General features: G+C 38.8%; 1 protein-coding gene across 1 annotated transcript in view; it reads right to left on the bottom strand.

Moving 5' to 3' along the window:
* Nucleotides 1-4,109: 4,109 nt before the first annotated feature.
* Nucleotides 4,110-22,424, bottom strand: part of IQCE (IQ motif containing E) — a 37,674-nt gene continuing 19,359 nt past the window's right edge. The window contains exons 17-23 of the mRNA XM_067550841.1: nt 18,583-18,678; nt 16,841-16,864; nt 14,291-14,401; nt 13,087-13,217; nt 10,684-10,805; nt 9,972-10,082; nt 4,110-7,869 (exon numbers count right to left, since the gene is read on the bottom strand). Of these exons, the coding sequence (XP_067406942.1) occupies nt 7,742-7,869; nt 9,972-10,082; nt 10,684-10,805; nt 13,087-13,217; nt 14,291-14,401; nt 16,841-16,864; nt 18,583-18,678 (723 nt within the window). The 3' untranslated portion in view covers nt 4,110-7,741. The remainder of the gene's footprint in view (nt 7,870-9,971; nt 10,083-10,683; nt 10,806-13,086; nt 13,218-14,290; nt 14,402-16,840; nt 16,865-18,582; nt 18,679-22,424) is intronic.

Genomic DNA, 22,424 nt, shown 5'->3' with positions numbered 1-22,424 from the left:
CTCTGACTTCGGTCATGTCTACTAGGTGACACTCGCAGCGTGCAGATGATGTGCTCTAGATCAAAAGGAATTATTGTGAGGAAGTTCTATGGCCTGTGTTATATAGGAAGTCAGACTAGATGATCACAATGATTTATTTTAGCCTTGGAATCTATGAATCCAAACAGACAAACTTCTGGAATTCTTTAGGTCCCAATCCAAATCAAACAGGAATAATGAAATCATAATTTCACTGGCCTTATTACAAAGATTTTATTGTTTTCTATGGAGATTAAAACTTGTAAAAATGTATGCTGTTTCTCATTATAAAGGAATGTTCCATATGTAAGTGAATTCTTGCTGTAGAAAGGCACGTCAGTTATTATTAATGCAGGAGTTCTCAAAGTTTTCTACAGTGCAAACCAAATTTTAATACAGAGATCATCTCATGGACCACCTACCTTCCATCTGTAATCACATGAACCAGGCATTCTCAACTGTGACTGTAGAATATCCTTGTGGCAAGAAACAGTGAAAGTAACATGTTTTAAATGTAATTTATTGCAATTTAGCAGCTGGAAAAAATAAAACAGCCAGCACCATGTGACCAGCTAATTTTTCATGAGCCACCAGTAAGCATTCCACAGACCAGAGTTTGAGAATCACTAATCTATTTAAATGATTTTAGAATTAGGAGCCATTGTGACAATAATCACGCTACAACATCTCTAAATAGCTGAGTTTCTCTATTTGAAAATGAGGATAATACCTACAACTTTATCCTCTAAATGCTAGCAGATGAGTACAGACCATGAATACCTTTATTTTGATAGAGAGCTTTTATCATGTTAGCCAAAAGAAATCTGGGATTGTACAGTGCCCACACCAACAAGGTTTATAGGTAAGGAAAGCAAAAGACTAAAATGGGCTCTTTGAAAAACTAGGATAAAATGTGTCTGTAAATGTTTTGAAATATATAGTTGATTTAAATAGCTTTTTACTGAGAAGGAGCTTTCCATATGGACAAAAACAGGAATCCTTGTGGCCAAAGTGTTTTGCTTAATTTGTTTGGTTTTGTTTAAGTGCCACCAAGGAGGAGGCAGACATTATTTTCGATTCACATGCTCTAAGATTTTTCACCTTCAGGTCAACAAGCTGCAACTGGCAGAACTCCCTGTGAGAGCTGAAAATATCTTCAGACAGGTGAGGTGTTTATGTCTCATAATTATAAGCTGAAATGCTCTTGGTTGGAATCTGTCTTACAGATGTTCATGCTGCAACAGGCCCATGGACAGAAAAAAATCCCTTCTGCGTCCACTGACCTCTCAGTCCAAGTACCTCTCTCAGCCATAAATACAACATGGAGCAGAAGCAGCTGCAGTGAGCCCTCAAAACAACATTGAGACCTGGTTTGACAGCACTGATGTAAATCATTCAAAAATGTTTCAGTCTGTTTGAATTACAACAAGCTGAATACAATTAAGTAAGAGTATAAATGACAGAATAGTAACAGTATCAGCTTGGGGCACCTCTCAGGATCAAAGTGGTATATAACCTGGTGCTTTTGCAGGCTGAAGAATGGTAGTGAATATGCCTCACCTACATTTGTTTGCTACATAGGAGAACTGGGCATAAATATATTGTAATGAAGGCTGGGTTGAAGGGAACAAAGAGGTATCAATGCTTTGAAGCTGCCTCACAAAATAAGTAACACATGTAAGGGAAAATATAATGCAGAGAAAAAGATGCTGGCTGTAATCTAGGAAGTAGAGATCAAGTACAGTATTTAATAGTACGCATATTTTCTATTCTAGAGGCGCTACGGTATATCCTGCCATTGAAGGGAAAAGGGACTCTGATCTCTGAGATATTTTGCATCTCTTACGTGAGCCTATTTAGGTAATTCTTGCTTACATTCTGCTTATCAGGCCCACACTGATTAGATTTTAGTGGTCTCTTCCCCTCCCTATTAAAAAAGAAAAGAAAAAGATACTTCTCCCACCATCACCAAAACAAATGAAAAAATTAACCACTGCTAGGATATATTTAGGAATAGAAGATGCAAGTGATTTACCCTTACCTAAAAAAATGTTCCACATGTCTATACTGATGGTGGCAAAGTCGCCGCTGTCAGATTGTCCTATCTGGGTCAATTGAGCAGTCAGTGAAGACTCGCTCAGTCGATCCAGAAGCCGACATAGTAAAACCACCCCCTCAAGTGGCGTAGCGCGGCATCAACGGGAATGCAGTTCCCGTCAGCGCAGTGCAGTGAAGACACTGCGCAGAAGGGAAGCACAGTAGTCGATGGGAGTTATGCAAACTACTCTGTGTAGCTTGCATAACTCCTGTTGACTGCCGCCGAATCGCCAGGTAAGTGTAGATCAGGGCTTAAATGTCATCTTATTAGATGGCAATCCCGCTGGAAAAATGGTCCTTGAGAGCTTTAGTTACTTAAAATTTGTTAATGTGCAGTAGCAAAGTGTTTTGCAATTCATTATCTTCGTTAAAGATTCACCAGACACAGTCAATCAATCAATCAATCAACCAATCAGAGGAATGGATCTCCAAAATGAAATATATTGAAGAGATAGTGAGATTCAGGCCAATTTAAACCTTCAAAACAAGACACGCAACTGGGTGGCCACTACAGCCCATGCTATAGCTCTGAAAAAAACAGATAGACCTACTAAGTGTAAAAGCACTTACCCTTCACGGGACTTTCTGACAATCAGTCAGTCAAACCATACGTACATTTTCCTTTACTTATGCAATTTAATTCTTACTGGTTGTGCGACAGAAGCATATTATGCAGCAAGTAGGCCCTTACCCCTGGATGTTATGTTTTGAGTTTGGATAATTCAGACTATATTATGCTATGAAGCTCACACTTGCTCATTGTCCATCAAATCTTGCATGTGGTAGTAAAGATTTCAACCAACATACAAATACTTTAAAATGCAGGTTTGCACTGTGACTAATGCTAGGAGGTCAACTTGTGATCGCCTTGTGCCTCCATATTAGTTCTGGATCCTCAGTTCTCCCTCCCTCCACTGAAGCCACACTGCCAGGGCTTTCCCCAGCTGGTGGCTATCCCTCTGTCCACCTTCCCTTATGGTGAGTTCCCCAGCATGGAGGAGGGTGGGCTGAAGCAAGTAATACATGGTTACCTACAGGGCTTTCTTCTCTTAACTGCAGTTACCATGATCTTCTTGCTTCCTGGCACTAGTTAATTTTCCCTCTCCATACAGTGGCATCTAGACTCTCCCTATTTTCCATCGGATTCTCCACCAAGTGTCTTTTTTCAGCAAAGAACAGAGGGAGGGCACGCACAGCCCAGTTCCGTCTCCCTTACCTCCCAACGCAGCATAAACATCCAGGGACGATGCAGATGAAGGCAGATTAACCACAATCTTTGAAACCCTGGGATTATTCCTGCTTGCTTTTTAGCAGATTGCAAGCCCTACTGCTAAGTATATTGTTCTGTGCATTTCCACCATTGCCTGGTCTTAAAGCAGAGAGCTCCATGGTTTTGGTGAATCCAGGCCCAGTTTAGTCTTGACCCGCCCCTAATAGGAAAGGAGACTATTGAGAGGTCAGTCCACTTCTGTCAGCATCAAGAACCTAGGTAGGCTGTACACTTTATCTTTCTCTGCCTCCAATAAGTGCTTCATGCAGTTGGCATGAAGTTTCTTTTGAGTCTTAAACTTGAATTTCACACCACAACACCAAGAGAAACAGATGAAACTTCTTGTTGACTGCATAAAGCAGGAAAATCTGAGGCAGTGGCGGTTTTCGGTGAAGCATTACATTTTCAGGATTCTTCTTTCCAACAGAAGGACAGGAACAAATATGTGACATGAATCCATCATCTCCGTCAATTCCATTTGTGCTTTGGACAGAGTCAAGAAATGCCATTCACCCTTAATTCCCTTCCTCTACCTACCTGCTTAGGTGAGGACATTAGGAGTAGAGTTAACACAAACTCCACCCCACTCACATCTTCAATTTTCCACCACTCCACCTCTTTGTTTGTTTTGTGGAACATAAAAGGAGGGACTAGACACACGTGGTGCAGGAAGACAAGCTGGGGCAAAGGGTGGAACAATGATGCAATTGAAAAAATAGTGATCACATCTTTAATGCAGTATGAGTCAGGGCAATAAAACAATCAGAGGCAGTTACTGATGCAATTATCCATGAACAATTAATTTACAAACATAAACTTTATTTATAAAGTCCAATAATTAGAGAATAATATATAGAAATTGATTTTAAATCGAAAAGATCCCAGTATAAATGATGTACAACATTTGAACATTTCTAAATGAAATATTTAAAAGATCATAAAATATATTGGCTCTTCCTAGTGTTCTAAGGTCAATACATTTACATTTCATCTATATTAAAAACTGCTTTGAGTCTGGAGTTCTCCTTTTAATTCTATGCAGAAGACAACAAACATATCAGGCCTCGATGCCACATTTAAAAGGTATTTACAAGCATAGGCACTTCAGGACCAACAAGAGAATGAAGGAGATGTAGTCCCGAGATAAGTTGTATTCTGATTAAACATTGTACACACATGCGCACGCATGCACACAGAAGCACACACACACACACACACACGTTCACTGTGTCTTCCAATAGATTTTAAATGGGCAATGCTGGCACAGAGAGCACTTCCACAACAGCAAAATGGGAAGTTTGCAATTAGATTACGTAAGTTATAATGGAGTTTAATTTTCATTCAGACCTTGAAGCCCTTACAAAGTTATCAGTGCCTTCTGCAGTGAACATTTATTTCTCAGTAACTGAATGAGTCTGTATAGGGACTGTGTCTTGACAAGTCTGAGCTAACCTGATTTTCATTTTCCTGAACTCCTTGGTGGGTCTGGAGGGAGAAAGAGGATATAGGTTGTGATCTACCTTGATATTATTCCTTCTTTCCTTCAAGCCTCCTCTCAGCTTTTTGTTACTGAGACTCAGAGACAGGAATAAATAAAGCCCGCAATGTTAGTCTGTATTTATATATTGCTCTCAATGTATTCCTTACATTAAAAGCTACTAATATTGTAGGTTTCCCCTTTCTCTTTCTTCCTTCTTTTCTGTTTCTCTGATATAAAACGAGTCCAGTTACTTTCCAAACTAAGAGGTGAGCAAGAATGCAGTACTCAGGGATGTCTCAATTTGTTGACGGTTCTCAGATTTCAAACTTGAAATTAGTTTTCCTCCAGACACATTTTGGTTTGTCCCACCCCACAGGAAGTTGTGTCCTCCTTACCCTGAACTCACTCTGTGTCTGATATTTCCTCCATTCTATCCTAGAACTTGTCTACTGACACTACTACTGATTGCAAATCTCCTTTTAAAACGATTCACTGCTTAGTTAAAATGAAAGCCTCTCTGCTCTGTATCTGGTTTCTAATGCTTTGTTAATATCTCTTTATTACTGCCTACTACTTTAAGAGAGTATTTTATCCATTATATTCATCATTCAAGTATCTCCCCGCCGAGTAAAGGCTAGGAAGCCATTCTGGTCCAGCCTTGGCCCTACTACAGGCCATGTATTACACACTATCCCCTTAATCTGTCAGAGCCCTGAGCTTTCTATTCTCTACAGGAATATCCATGACATTTAACCACAGCTTAAGATGTAAAATTTTAGACATAAGCAACTTTTATAGACCTACCACCATTTTAACTAACTGACAATCTCTCTCATAGGTTATGTGATTGTTTCAGAAAAGAAGAAAAACATCTTCCTTCAGCTTATACCAAGAGAATTGTTTTTCTACCCCCCTGAATATGATAATCATGTGACTGTGGTAACAGCAGGAATACCCTATCCAAGGGGAGTGTAAATGACATTCTACAGACTGCACATGGAAAGCTCCCAACTACAGCCTCTAGAAATAGTGCAGACAGCATTTCGACTGATGGGATTAAATGAAATCAGCTGCATTGTACTGCAGCCATCCAGTTTCTCTTTGGCTGCAAGTAATGGCATGAACTATGATAAACCTCAAATAAAGCACAGTCTCAGTTCCCTGATTTCAATGAAGAACTGACTTATCAGTATTCAGCATAACAATGCTGACTGACTTTTAATTTAAAAAAGAGGAGGGAGAGAATGTGATAAAAATCTTAGACCTAAGAAGAGTGGTTTTGGTATATAAGGGACTCAAAGTACTTCTTGATGACATCCTTAGCAAGCAGCTACTAAATGCATTGCTAGCCCTCTACTCAGGAAAATGGGTGGACCCCCTAAGAATCCTATTGTGTTACTAAACATAATTACAGAAATGAAATATGCTATTACTTCCTTATGTATGTGACATCTATTTGCACTCCTACTCAATCAATAATGAATGAAGAAGCTGTTAAAAGTATATTTTCTTTTGTTACAGTCAGCATTAAAATGCAAGATTCAATTACACTTGTGTTTAATCTGTCCTCTGAGTTACTGACAGCTCACTTTTCTGGCACTATGGAGGAAAGACAGGATAAAGTTAGGTAGAGGACTGGGAATCAAGAGTGCAACAGATTTCCTGTGTGACCTTGGGTAAGTCACTTAACCGCTCTGTGCTGCAGTTTCTTGAGAATAATCTTTACCTCCTTCACAGGGATGCTTTCAGCATTAATTCATTAATGTTTTAAATCATTTTGAGAACCACAGATAGAAGATGACATGCAGAGGTAAAATAATATTAGATTTTAAACTACAGTAGTGTTCAGCAGATTGATCCATCTGTATAGATAACATTTCAGACATTGAAAAGTACAGTATGCTAAAACAGAGCACATAGTGATTTTCTTTGTTAAATATTTTCACACATTAAGGATAACCTTGCATAATCTACTTGTGGTTCTGCTTTGCTTCACTTATATATCGTAAACATCCCTCATACACACACACACACACACACACCCATTATGCATTCTCTCCAGGACATACTTCTATAATAAACATAATGGGTTACATGGTTACATATTTCACATACAATACAGTACACAATATCCACTATAAAATACAATATTTGGGAAATGCAATAACTGAAGTTCAATTGCAAACACAACAGGCACAGTAGACTTATGACAGAGGTAGCTTTCTAAAAGCCTTCAACTAAGGTCTGCACATAATGGATATATTTAGCTCAAAAAATTAAAATTAAGTATATATTAAATAAATACAGTGGACCCTATGGAGTTGTTTCACTTAGCACACACAAGCTGACAGTCACAAACATGCATTCAAGAACACTGTTCATCCTCTTGCCCAATGTGTGCAGTTCCTTCCTATATCTGTCTTCATCTCTTGTACCCACCTCTATTCTACATAATAGTCACTGGGACTACTCACATGAGTAAAAACTGGACAAGTAAGAGTTGCAGGATTGGGTCTCTATATTGTAAACTCTCTGGGGCAAGGACCTTCTCTTCTTTCTCGCCTGTGAAATGTTATGCACGTCAATAGCACTGTAAGGATACTGCTGATGTACAACTATTGAACAATGTAACTCCCCCATTCTCAATATCATAAGGACAGGAAAGAAATACAGTAACAAGGTTAGAAAAATACAGTCAGCAGAGAGATTATACAAAACTGAATGATTTTTAATGGCTGAAATAACGATTTTAAACTGACATTGCCCCTTTTAACCGTCTACTTGCTTTATCTTTCCAGAAATAAGAAAACTTTTTGTTTTTTTTTTGTTTGTGACCCAGGCCTGCAAGAGGGAATGAGAAGACCCACTCCATGAACCTAGAAGTGGGAGTGTTTTTTCTTCACCAGCAATGATGGAGAGACTACACTATCGTCCGAATTGTCTGAGTAAGCCTCATCCACAGGTGAAGAGAGCATGGACTGCAGTTGATTCTGGGAAGACATGACTGAAATAACCACAAAGAAGACAGGAGCATCAATAAACAACATTGACAAAACCAGGCCCTTGTGGGAAGTGTAATATTCTCTGGGCCATTAGGTTACCACAATGACCTATTGTTATGAATGATTCTGTTCCCGCTTTTCTTGCACACAACTATTACCTCTCCCTTTTCCTGCAAGATGGTGGCAAGCATTAAACTGACATACTGACCATGCTTGATTTGTCTTATTGTCATGAACTCTTCTCAAGTGGTTACACACCACAAAATAAAGCAATTTGGCACTGAAGTCATCTCACATCGTAAAAACAGATATTTATTAGCAGGCTAGAAAAGGAAAAATTGACCCAAGCAAGTTCAAGCTAAGTGGAAATGTCATGGAGAGGCCTTCAGACAGTCATGTATAAAGAAATGGGGGACAGACAGATGGCTGAGAACAGTGATGGCTGGCTCTCAAAATGTACTATAAAGTAACACACATAAATATGTTGGTGCAGCATGTAAATATTAACAACAACAAAACTGTGACCAGATTCTGCTTTATCTTTTATTTATGAAGTTGATGGCATTCTTCTTTTGACATCCTGAAGGACTTATCTCCCAGAAAAAAAGAAAAGTAGTAAGAATTTTGGTGGGGGGAGGGGCAAGAGGGATGCACACTGAGCAGCGGGAACAGGGCCCTAACATGGGGGGAGAGGACACACAATTCCCTGAAACAGAGGGGAATGGAAAAGTGGCACACAGGGATCATGTGAGGGGTGGAAGGACTGGAGGTAAGCAAGGATCCTCTGGTTTGTGCAATGTGCTTGGCCTACAGAAGTTACTAAGTGTGCAAACACCCTCCCTCCCCCAGTTAAATGCACCAAAGTACATTTCTTGAGGACTGTTGCTGAGAAGATGAGGGAAGATTTTCAGAAAAATGATTTATGAACTAATAGTACTGAGAATAGGAACAAATAAAGAGAACTCCAAAAAGCTGACACAGTAATAAAAAGATGTGAGTCACACAATAAATTGCTTGTTTCTAAAAGGTCACTCTTTGTCTCTCTAATAAGACATGCTTATCATTAACCTGGTCACTTTGCTGCTTTTAATACCCTGCTCCTTTTTTTTCCTTTTTGTCCTCATCTTAGGTTTTAGGCTCTTTGGGGCAAGAACTCTTTCTAAGTCTGTATTTATTCAACGCCTAGCCCAGTGGTCCCAGACTTTTTAGCCTGCACCCTCTCTTACTCCTGTCCTCAACCCCTGTTTTCTAAAAGATATCCTCTAGTTTAAACACAAATTAATCCATGGAAAGTCCTGTGGTCTGTGTTATAAAATGGGTGACAAGATGATCACAGTGGTCCCTTCTGGCCTTATAATACGATAAAAGCCAAGATGCTACTAAACCTGGATAAAACATATTGATCCTAACCTATATAAAAGGCCTATTTAACACTTCAACATTTGCAACTCATCTAAAAAGAATGCCAGAGGGCAGGGTAACTAAATGATTTCTTGCAAAATGTATTTCCACCAACATTTACAGCTGATCAAAAATCTAGAGGTCATTAAATGAAAGTTTGAAGTGGGAAGGTATGAGGTGAACAGCTCATTCAGTTGCTGAATAATTTAAAGCTATCAAGTCCTTTCATAGCTGTGAGATGACCAGTGAAGTGCATTATTGCATTGGAGGCCTATTTCACTAGTAGATGGTTAGATCAGGCATGAGCTAAGAGTTAGGGAAGTTGGGCTTTTAGTGAACGGAATGGATTCAAATGGTTAACAAATTATAACCAACTACACGGTAATCAGAGTCACTCATCAAGGTGGTATTCATGACAGAGCATTCTCCTTCTTTCAGTAGTCAGTTGTATTTGCCTTTGGGGAGGATTTGGTAATGCTGTGTATAAATGACCCAGCCTAACAGTAAAGAGTCCAAAGAGACATATAGCATCAAGCCCGAAAATGACATTTATTAGATTTATATTCTCGTGTATGCTCTCTCTCCCTTCAATGGCTAGCTAAATATTTTCTAAACTCCAAGAGAGTTTTGAAAAAGCTGCCATTTTCTCAAGGGCAATGAATAAATACCCCTTTGCCTCCAGGCACTTTCTTCCAATACTCACCAGAAGAGGACTGCAAAGAGGAAAGTTTGTGTTCCTTTGATCTCCTCTCTCCCCCTTCAGCAATAAGTTCCTCCACAATTTCGTCTCTGGACATTTCACTGTCTTTATCATCTGGAATAATTTAGCAGTCAGAAACCTCCTGGCTAAGCAGTGATGGTACTCTATTATTATTATTATTATTAATTATTTGTGTGATAGTAGCACTAGTTAACCAGATTTTCTAGAGCTAAAGATTTTTTATTTACCTGGTCTCCCTTGTACTTCGAGACAGATGAAAAGACATTACCACATTTATTTGGCTGACTGGGGATGCTTCTTTATTAGCAGATAAATCTATCCCCTTTAAGCAAGAAAGGTGAAATCCTCCCATCTTCTCCATGGTTGAAGGCCTAAATGCCATAGAAACTCCCAAACCACAGCTACATGGTGGGTGGAAACCTGGAAGCAGACAGGCTGCACAGAGGAACACATATTCTCTTGGATACTATCCTTTTACCCCTAGAGGTGGCCCCTTCAAATCAAGGTTGTGATAAATAGGCAGCGCAGTTTGTGGGAAACTTGCACTGAAACTGTCCAGGTATCTGTTTGGTGGCAACAAGATTTCACTCTCCAAGACCATCAATCTTTCACTAGACCTAAAGCTCTCTTTAAAATTGTGAGAGTGCCCATTCATAGCCCGTGTGCTTTTGAACATAGAGGGAAATGAGATTACCAAGAGAGGCTGATGTGACGGTTGAAGGGAAAGGTTTCCTGAGTGCTGGTGAGATTAGTTTCTTCTTCCTGTTGAAAACAACAGGGCTTGTTCTTTCATTTGCAGCACTGGAGACAGAGGGCCTGCAAAAGATGCACTGCATTTGCATGAAACATGAAACAGGGCTCACTAAACTGCCTGCAGAGATGGAGGCAGGAAACCTGAGACAGATTCAGTCAAAAAAAAAAAAAAAAAGAAGAAAAAGAAAAAAGAAAAGAGAACTATAACCACTCACAGAGGTGTAAACCTGTAAACCAGATGAGATTTCACAGGTGGGTTTTATGTTACAACCACCTCCTTGTTTCATCTCCCAAGAAACAATGTTAGGTAGCGTGGATGACCTGAAACTGCTCTGTATTACTTTCTTATTACTATATATGCTATATGATTGTCAAATTGCTGTAAGGATGCTTCCTGACTATTTAGAGCTAAGTCAAAAGGGGATGTTAGGAAAAACAAGCAGGAAACAAAACAATGACTAGAAAAAAGATACTTTCAGGAAAACACTTTAAGAAAACAATGTCTGGGCTATTCATTGGTAAGGCCCCATGTACCATAGATCCAGTAAAGTCAAAAGACTTATTCTGCCTGGGCTGGATGCCTAAGATCAAAAGGATCTTAAAAAGTTAAAAGGTCCCTCATCCCGGGTTATCCAGGAGAACAGGCCCAGACACAAAGGGGCTCTGCAGAGGAAGCCTGAAGAAATTGGGTTTCCTGGCTAACATCAGGGTGACAGGCCTGTATAGTATTGTAGGACTGGAAGGGACCTCAAGAGGTCTTCTAGTCCAGTCCCCTGAACTCAAGGCAGGACTAGGTATTATCTAAACCATCCCTGACAGGTGTTTGTCTAACCTGCTCTTAAAAATCTCCAATGATGGAGATTGCACAATCTACCTGCTACCCTGACAGTTAGGAAGTTTTTCCTAATGTCCAACCTAAATTGTCCTTGCTGCAATTTAAGCCCATTGCTTCTTGTCCTATCCTAAGAGGTTAACAAGAACAATTTTTCTCCCTTCTCCTTGTAACAACCTTTTATGTACATTAAAACAGTTGTCATGTCTGCCCTCAGTCTTCTCTTCTCCAGATTAAACAAACTGGATTTTTTCAATCTTCCCTCATAGGTCATGTTTTCTAGACCTTTAATAATTTTTGTCGCATTCCTCTGGACTTCCTTAAATTTGCCCACATACTTCCTGAAATGTGTCACTCAGAACTGGACACAATACTCCAGCGGAAGCCTAATCAGCACGGAGTAGAGCAGAAGAATTACTTCTCATGTCTTGCTTACAACACTCCTTCTACTACATCCAAGGAAGATGTTTGCTTTTTTTTTTTTTGCAACAATGTTACACTGCTGACTCATATTTAGCTTTTGATCCACTATGACCCCCAGATTCCTTTCCACAGTATTCCTTCCAAGGCAGTCATTCCCCATATTGTATGTGTGCAGTTCCTTCCTAAGTAGAGTATTTTGCATTTGTCCTTATTGAATTTCATCCTTTGTACTTCAGACAATTTCTCCACTTTGTCCAGATTATTTTGATTTTTAATTCTATCCTCCAAAGCACTTGCAACCCATTCCAACTTCATATCATCCACAAACATTATAAATGTACTCTCTATGCCATTATCTAAATCATTGATGAAGATATTGAAACTATGTCAGGCCTGCTGAGGTATTTGAGGTTAGTACATAGGGGTCTGTAACCCAGGTCCTGGTCAAAGAATGGGAGAATCATGTGATTCCATCCTGAGAGAGGTGAAAGCCTGGGGCTAGTCACCTAAGGAGTGAGCTCAGACAGTAGTGTGGTTTGCCCTGTAACTATGACTGTATCTAAAGCTTTGGGAGCAGTAAACCATGGAAAGAGAGGAAATGTTTTTGATATAGTCATTGCATACCTACAAAATTAACAAATCAGTGTGTTCCTGCTGAGGAAAGCCACTGGGCTGCGCATGAGATTCCATTTTAGCCTTTTTCCTGTAATTTACCCCTTTTAAGATTAGGGCTTTAGACTCTCTACACTAGCCAGTGCAGTAGCACTGAGCACTGATTGTTACAGATGTGAAAGGTATGGTAACAATTTTCTACACTTATTTTTCCCATCTCTAAAGGATAAAAAACAAGATTACATGAGGAAAATACAGTTCCAACAAAAACCCTTGCAGAAATAGAAGAATGGAGAATTTTTGTGCAGACCCCTTCTATGTATTTTACTAGTGAACTGCTCATACTGAACATACATATTGCTCCAAGGGGCTCTCTCTTTTGCTGCCTAGGAGCCTCTAGTACAATTTTGCACCGATATAGCTATGTAAATATGTAACAATACTGTGTCTTGGTGAAGACATCTGTTCCTCACTTACCTTTCCTCATGCTGTCCTTTACGTGCTAGCTGAGCCCTGAAAACTGATTGGACAAATGTCACAACCTCTTCTTCCTCCTTGAAGTCAGAAGACAAGCTCAAAGAGCTGGACCCGTGAGACATGTTGAGACCCTCAAGTGTAAAGAGACCAAAGAAAAAAATCAGCCATTTAACAAATTTCTTGTCAACATAACTGCACCTTTGACATTTTTATTCTTGATAGTGAACATGGTGTCACCTGGTGGTGAGCAAGCAATCACTTCTTTTGGGTTGCAGCCCTGTGGGGTTTTACTAGACTTCTATCGACCCAATAATAATCTGTCATAATACAGTTGTTAAACAACACATTTTGAAATATCCATATTCAACTACAGATCAGATAAAGGGTAGGCAGCTGAAATGAATGTTAAATTATTTCAGCAGTATTGTGGGCAGGACTCCAAGATGGGTGTGACATCTTTGTATCAAGCAGAAGTTGCCAGTCCTGCCAAATTGAGCTGAAACTGAGTTTAAATGCTATAATGTGTAGTGGGATGGAGAGCCTGGGTAGAGAATTCTTCATTCATTTTAGACTGCCCTAGATCTAAATGGCTGTTCAGGAAATCAGTACGTTTATAGCAACTAAAATGTTTAATCAGTAAGGATATCTTTTTATATTCAGAGCCTGGCAATCAGAACCAAGCGTAACATGATTTAAGAAATACACTGCAAATCTTCAGCAGAGAGTGCTGGATACAAGACTCCAAGCCAACCATCATTTCTACCTTCTTGTTTCTAAAGCAAGATGAGTAATGTTTGCCTAGTGCTATTATGACTCCATGAATGCCTGGGTGTAGTGCAGCTTTTGAAAAGGCTGCACCCTAACAATATAACCCTTTACTCTTATTTGATGGCAGAACAAGATAAAGAAAGCAAGCAGCTTGGACACAGGCTGAAGCCAACTGCACAGGGATACTATGGCTTTATTTCTAAGGAGGACTATGAAGTAGCGACGGTGAAAAGGAAAGTCAATAAATGGGCTTAACCACATTTTGGAATTTAAATGACACCACACCTTAGAGTATTAAAAAAAGCCCACTGGATGAGTTACAGAACTAAATCTGGAAGGCTTGGAAGCGTAGTACTTTGCACTGCAAACTGACTGTAAATAATGGGAAAATGAAGAAGCACATTGTATCTATGTCCCCTCTTGCCCCAACAGTTACCTTATTTCCAAGGCTATGCATGGTGGGAGATTTTTGACTGAGTGTGCTACTCAATAACAATTTCTGCCGAGTTAAATGTCCTCTGAAAGCTGCCTGAATTACAACAGCCGCCTAGCATGGAGAGAGATAAATGGAAGTTAACTCCCTTGAAAGATGGCAGCTACAAATTAAAGTAGAATCTAGAGAGAAAAGGCATTACAGGAGAGAGAACAATTTTCCCTGTGCAATGACAACTGTTTGATGTACAGGCACTTCCCCTCTAATCAAGAGGCACCCCAACCACTTCACATGCATTCCTCTGCAATCCAGAAGGGTTCCAACCCTATGCATGAGAAAAGAACCACACAGACACACAACTCCACAGGAAATTTAACCTGGGGATCTGCACATTATAGAGCCTGTCAAATGCAATTACATTCAAGCTGCCAACATTAGTCCATATTTCATTGATACAGCAATGCAGTCATAGTCCCATCTTAGATCCCAGCTACCCAGCAGGCTTTGGTGCTTGATAACATCATCACAAATCAAGTGGAGTCTGGCAAACATTCTGGTGATTATGTTAAGCAAACGTTCTTCCTCTCTGCTAAAGGATTTTAATTTTGAACTAGGTTCCCAAACATGAGATGGTATCAAGAGCGTAAAGTGATATTTTAAAATTAACATCAATCAGAATGGTGCAGTTTCAAATTGTAGGAGCGTGGAAAGAGCTTTGGCACTCCTCATCCTTCTCTTTACTAACCTACTCAAAGTAGATTTTTTAAGGCTAAAGAAGAAAATGCATATGCTATTATGGTGTGCTAGCTGAGAAACAGTATACAATCATGCAATTAAGAACTCGATTACAATGAGGGCTGGTCAAAAATTTTCTGTCAACTCTGTCAAAACAGTTGAGTTTTAAACAAAACTTCGGGGGTTTTTTTGGCGAGAAATGTCTGCTTTCTGTGGAAAATTTTTGATTTTTTGTCAAAAATCTAAGTGCCTGTAAAACGAACTATTTCGATTCAGATATTCAGCCATGTTGCCTCGTGGGAGCTTTAATTCAGTTTCCTTCAGCCCTGTGTCCTTTATGACCTGGGCTCCCCAGCTGAACTACATCTCCCATGATGCACCCTACCCAGGGACTCAGCGATACAATGGCCTTCCTTTACCATCATGGGTGACTGTGGTGTGTCTTAGGAGATGTAGTCTGAAAGGGAGCCCAGCTCATAGAGGAGAATTGGAGCATGAGACACTCAAACAAACACCCAGGAGGTACCATGGCAGCATTTCAGGATCAAAATATTTCTGTTTTCAGCTGAAATATTTGAGTTATATATTTTTTTGCCAGACAAAATTTTCCACAGAAATTTTCCACGAAAGAAACAAAGTCCATTTTCTGACCCACTCTAAATCATAATGCATATATGCAGGCAGCAGAGTTAAAGCTGTATGTGTAACCTTAATTGTGGCTTTTCCCAGCCTGTTTAACTATGCAACCCTACAAGTCTCTTAACATAGATTTTAGACTAAAAGATCCTAGGTTTTTTGAAAGGATACAGATTGGGAAAAATGTAAAAGGATTTCAAACTCCAGTGCCTTATGTGCTGTAAGACACTGACAACAGCTGGTCTAAATCCCACAACAGATCTATGTCCCACCAACTGAGATGGTCTGCAGGACAGAGAGCTTCCTCTGTGCAGCTTAGGAGTTTTCAAAGAAGCTTACAAAATGTGCAATGCTCCTCTCTAGTTCTTTCATACCTTATCAAGTTTGCAGGGGCAGATCCAAGGTCTCCTGTGCAGCCCATATACAGTCTCAGTATACATTTCACTATGCAACTAAGGCCTCAATCCCGAGCTGAGACTCATGCAAGAACAACTAACCCACAGGGAGACCCACTGATTTAACAGGGCTACATGCACGCACAAGGATGCACTCATGTGATCCTCAATGTGGATTCAGGGCCTAGATTAGCAATGCTCACAGCACAACTTTTCTTAGAGGTGCATTTTACAAGCTTAATGAAAAATCTTGTGAAAAATGTAATGCACAAACATGTATCGAAGGGTTATAACATGGTCACATTAAAGCCAAATTTCAATGGAACTCTCAAAAGGCATGTCTCTTTAATGAGGGCTGTTTCCATTTCAAATGTCTACATCCAGACTTTTTGAAGATAGGGCTCTTCATAGGAAGATTGCAAGAATTATTTTATTATAATGGGAAAACTCTTCTCCATCTCACCCACAGCTCCTTATACTCAAAAATGCCAGAATCATTTGCTCCCATTTTCCAAAAGGATGCATCTTTTGGCAGAGACCACATATAGAAAATTTGAACCCAAAAGGAGAAAGTTGAGGTTAGTCTTCATGAACAATTGAAAACAGGGTATCAGAAGGTAAACTGTCACACAACCTGAACTACTAGTATAGCAATCACTAGTGCTCCTGCTACAATATTGAATCTCATAATAAAATCTCTTTAAAAATTACATAACTACTTGTTTATACTGTTTTTATTTACAAAGTGAACCTGAATGGCCATTTTATTGGTGCTGTACACACTCACCTCATCCAGAGCAATTTCTTCTTTCTGAAATGGAGAAAACTTCTAAATTAACATCATAAGGATTTAAAGCTTTGATTTAATAAAGATTACTCCAAAAGGTCTCATATTTTCTTACAGCTACTAAAAAGGCATCCGAAAACAACGGAAAATCCCAGCTTTTCCTCCCTGGGGCAGCTTTTTGGAACTGGATTTTTGTGGGATTGTTTATTCTTTAGTTTGATAGGAATTTTTATGTTCCCCTATCTTTAACCCCTGAAATCATGGACATTGACATGCATCATTTACTTTGTTTGTTCATAAAACAAATTTTAATTTATTTTTTAAATTTGTTCACTTTATCCTAGCTGGGCGAAGCTCCGCCTAAGGAATTTCTAGGGTTTAAGTGATGCAGAATCATCCCTCTGAACCATACTGGGTTATATTCATTTTACCTCCACACATATCTTCACTTATTATCCTACATGAACCTGGACAGGCCACAACATTTACTTCTGTAAATTACTGATCTCAGAAATGCTAAGTCACAGATTTCCCCAAAACGTTTTACATTACCTTTCAAAAGAATGTAAAAACCTCTTTATTTCAAGCACCCTACTTTATTATTTTTCCTTGCATCATTTATTTTGGTTCTGTCTCACGTATTCCAAAAGTCAGGTTCTTACATATGGGACTGGTTGTGCTATGTGAAGGAAGTCTTAATTCCATTTCTTTCCCTGTCCTCAACATCTGTCACTTTGTCCAACTTTCCAACTTTGTCACTTAATACAAGTTCCAAAAATCTGTAATGTCTTGCATTTCTGTTTTACATCACTTATGATACTCAGAGCTGGCTGGAAAATAGGTTTTCTTCCTGAGGAAAATGTTGATGAAAATGGAAAAAAAATCAAAGTTATCCACTGAAAATTTCAAAATTTTAGTGAAAAAATCAAAATCTAACATATTTCAATTCTGAAATACTGCCATGGTGCCTCATGGGAGTTGTGGTTTGGGTTGCTCATGCTCCCTTTCTCCTCTATAGACTGGGATCCTTGGGTCAGATTACATCTCCCATAAGAAATCTCTTGGTGAGGGAGGCTTTACACAGCAGCGGTCATATGGCTGTGATGAGTCATGGGAGAAATTGAGCTGGAAAGCCCAGCCTAGAGGAGGATGGGAACATGAGGTTCCTTAACTACAATTCCCAAGGAATAGTGCAGCAGCATTTTAGAATCAAAATAGTTCAGTTTTCAGCCAAAAATTAAAAAAAAAAAGTCAGCTTCTAGGTATTCCCCTTTTTTTTTTTTTTTTTGGACATAACTATCAAAATTTTCCACAGAAAACAGAAACCATGAAAGAAGTAATTTAATCAAAAAACCAGTTTTCTATTAAAGTACAATTTCAATGGAAAATTTTTTATCAGTTCTTGTACTCATTCTTGTACTTATTCTAGTCTTGGCTGCTACCGGCACCTTTCCCATTAATTCAGTCAAGTTATGACTGCTCCTATCAAAATTCACATTCTCTGTTAGAATGCCAGCAGAGTTTCCAACATATAGGATGATAGAAATGAAAAGAACTATTCTTAATCAGTGGCCCTGAATAAAAGAGAAATATCCAGGGAAGAAGGAAAGTCAGACGTTTAGTTATGATTGCATCGGTGCTCTGATTCCTGATGCTCATCAGCAGGCTGTTCAATAACTTGAAATGAAAGTGAGGCAGCAGGATATTAAAAACATTTCTCTGTCCATTTGTAAGAATTTCACCTTGTTTCTGTATGCCTTCCACTGGCTCTGGATGAGTTTGGCTGCTTGCTCCTCCCTGTGCTCTTCTTTGCACTCATGAAAGCAGGCAGATAAAGGCTGTGAAGGGAAAACACTTGAATGTAGTGTACATACTAAGTGGGATTGCTGGTGTATGATACTTTCTGGAGCTGTAAGACAACTGGGTCACAAGTGACTGGAGAGAGAGAGAGAGAGAGAGAGAGAGAGAGAGAGAGAGAGAGTTCAATAGGAGAAGTCATTTCCTCACAGGATGGAGGGAAGTTGGAGGAGAAAATCTTATTTTAAAAGATATCTGCATTTGTTATGTTCTGCTCATCTTTGGAAAAATCTTACAGCAAAATACACTCCTCACTCTATTAACTACGAACTGGATGTGAAATTGGAGAGTTTTTTTATTTAAAATATCTAAAGCTTTACTACTGTATGTATTTATAAGATATCCATTCCCATAGTGGCAGTTGCTATCTTGTTGAAAAATGACATAACTCATAATACTGATAGCTTGAGAACAAATGCCAAAAGACCTGATTCTGCAGTCCTTTCACAGGCAAAACTTGAACTAATTTTCACTAGAGTTTTGCAAGTGTAAGGATTGCATGACTGGTTTGTTTCCACTTACTGATGGGATGGCCATCCTGCAACACTGACAATGGGAGTCCAATGTAAATGAACACAATACTGTTCCTCTTTATACTTTAACAAATCAGCAACTTGGAAAAGTAAGAACAAAAACAAAGAGCTTCCTACTCCTGGTTATAAGGGTACAGTTCAGCACTCTGTCACAGACAAATTACCCAACTGATTCACACCATGTGAATCCTCATATTCACCACATATATTCAGTCTTAATTTTTATATGGCTATATATTAATCTCGTATAATTACCTACCATGAAAATATTGAAGGATTTCTCATGAACTGTAAACTTAAAACACTATACTTGTCTGAGGCACAAAATCTTTGGGGAAGGCCTCACAAGAGAAGCAATTCAAGCAGCTATTAAAAATCTTCAACCAGGCAAAATGCCTGGACCAGACAGCCTGCTTGTACACTTTAACAGAAGCTGCCCAAAAGAGATTAGTCAACCGTCACTAGATGTGTTGACTATACCCACCAAATTTTGTCAATTTTAAAAAGACCCCCACTGCTGTAGTTCACATAAACCTACCACGTGGCTGAATAATGACATCGAAACCCTTTCCAAATTGCTAGCAATGCAATTATACAACAAAATAACAGAGAACACCTACTATTATAATTCATGAAGATCAACCAGATTTTATAACAGGAAGATCCACTCTCAGCACTTCAGAAATATTTAAGACAATCTTTCAGTCAATATTTAATAAAGCTAAAATGATGGTGAAAATCCACAAGCCCAGGCACCTAACCAATTTTTCCACCTTACTAGGAGGATGGTAATGAAAATATCAGTGATATTTTACTCATCAATCAACAAAAAGTTATAAGCAGATATTGAAGGCTGATTTAATTCACTCTCCTACCAAACATTTTACAATAACAGAGAAAGTTTATTTTACATGAGACCTGAGAGGGATTTTGGATTCTGTTGAAAGGACTTACTTAAGTTATACTCTTTAAAAAAATGAATTATGGACCTAAATTTATTAAATGGGTCATGCCATATTAAAAACTAGTATATTAATAAAATTAAATATAGATAGGAACATAGGGATAGTTAAAAACAATGGGCACAAGAACTGTATTTTCAATCAAAGGACTGATATTGGTCAAGAAATCTGTGGTCTTTTTTTTTTTTTTTTAAGTTATTTGGAATTCAGGACCCCATCTACTATTTATCAGTCCACAGCACAGAATCTAAAACTGACTCCAACTGAATGGCATCTTATGTGAAAAACATCCTCCTATCCAAGAGAGCACCCTTATTCATACTGTGTTGTTATCCATATTGTGGTGTCTGTTTTTCATTACACAGTGATCAAAAACATCAGCCATATTACTTACTGAAACTCCCTATCACCGCAGTCTTTTGCATATTGTGTATAATGGTTCATTTTGCTGCAGACAAATATTGCATAATTCATCACGGCGTCATGGAAATAGGAACTAGCACCAAAAGTCCATTTTTGGATTATAGACTTAAAAGAAGCTAATCCTAATGGGAAAAGTTGCACACTTTTGGCAATGTAGACAAAAGCATAATAAAAAGAGATATGCGGTTCAAAGGGCCAACTGGCTAGGTATTGAATGAGACCAATTCATGCAATGTATACAAATTAATAAAAAGTCATAGCCCTTGGATCTCCAGGAAAATACAGTCCATGCAACATCAAACAAAGAAAAAGCACCAATATACATACACTAGCTTTATTTAGGAAATCTTTGCACAACTGTGCAAATTGCATGATGATAAAATTTAGTAATAATACAGAAACAAAAGCTGTCAAAAGCACAAACCTTCTAACAGATACTAATATCAGTTTTGGTATCTTGGTTATTTCTGTTCGTGCGCCCAAGGAATTTAGTTTTAAATTTGTTGGTATTATTAAAAATGCAGATGAGTGGAGGAGAATCATGATAAGGCTCTGCAACATATTTCTCTCTGGTGGTATGAAATAATGTCCAACTTAAACTGAATATACTGCTGTATATTTTTAACCTCAAAGTATCTGCTTGAAGTGTTTTTTAGCCTCACAATTATTTTTTCTGTTTTAAAAAAAACCTCTTTTCAGTGCGTGAGCTCTTGTAATACTCCACTGAGCAAGCAAGGACCAGCTTTACATTAAGGATAGATAATCACCAGGAAACCTAGGAACATATTTCTGGGTAATTAACCATTGGAACAATTTACCAATGTAGTGCATTATCCATCTTTAAATAGGAGTGTGACAGGGTGCTGGGAGAGACCAAGCTGATTCAGCCCCCTGCTACTGGTACCCTAATTAGAGGATATGGAAAAGGCTGAGTAAACACTGCACAGAATGGGTTAATGAAGAGCAGATGTGGGGCTTGTTAGGCCAGGCATTATAAAGGCTCCCAGGAAGACTATGGGGAGGGAGAAGCTGCAAAAGGAGCAGTGAGGCTGGACTGTATATTAGTAGCTGGTGGTGGGATACAAGTTGTAAATAAAGAGCATTGGTGGGAGCACGAAGCTGATGTCTGTGAATTTGTGATCAGCAGGGGGGCCTGTATGAACCTGCTGCAAGGAGACTTAAAAGATTCTCTAATCTTTAAATCAAGATTTGATGGCTTTCTAAAAGATATTATGGACTTGAAGCAGAAACTGGGTGAAATTCTACAGTGCATATTATGCACGAGTCACAATCTAGGAATCTATTAATTTAAGACCACTTATCACACACCCAGAGGGCCAAAGCCTGCAATCCTTACTCCAGCAAAATGCCTAATGAATTAAATAGGAATTTTGCCTGTGTAAGGACCTGGGACCAGACTGACACAGGTATATAAGAACCCAAAAATGCAAATGGGCACCTTACGGGAGATACAAAAGTGCTTAAGTGGGTTAGGTGCCTTACTCCTATTTGAAAGACACTGGGGGTTTGGTGCCTAATTCAGGTGCTTTTGTAAATCCCACTAGGTGCCTATCTGCATCTTTAGGTGCTTAAATACAATCTGGTCCTCAGTGAAGACTGCAGGATTTGGTCCATAAAGTACATCTGTTTCTAAAAGGACTAGCTACAAAAGGGACTACCTACTGAAATTCTTCCCTTGAGGATGCATATGCAAATGAAAGGCACATCTAAAAAAACTGTAATTTACAAATGAAATTGGTTTAAACAAGCAACAATCTTCCTTGTTTACAGTTTAAGTTAGTATATGAA

This window comes from Emydura macquarii, unplaced genomic scaffold (assembly GCF_026122565.2).
Source record: "Emydura macquarii macquarii isolate MOO-44397 ecotype Brisbane River unplaced genomic scaffold, CSIRO-AGI_Emac_v2 contig_1348, whole genome shotgun sequence".
Taxonomy (NCBI): Eukaryota; Metazoa; Chordata; order Testudines; family Chelidae; genus Emydura; species Emydura macquarii.
Note: the sequence above shows the minus strand (reverse complement) of the source record. Positions and strands in the feature narration are given on the sequence as shown.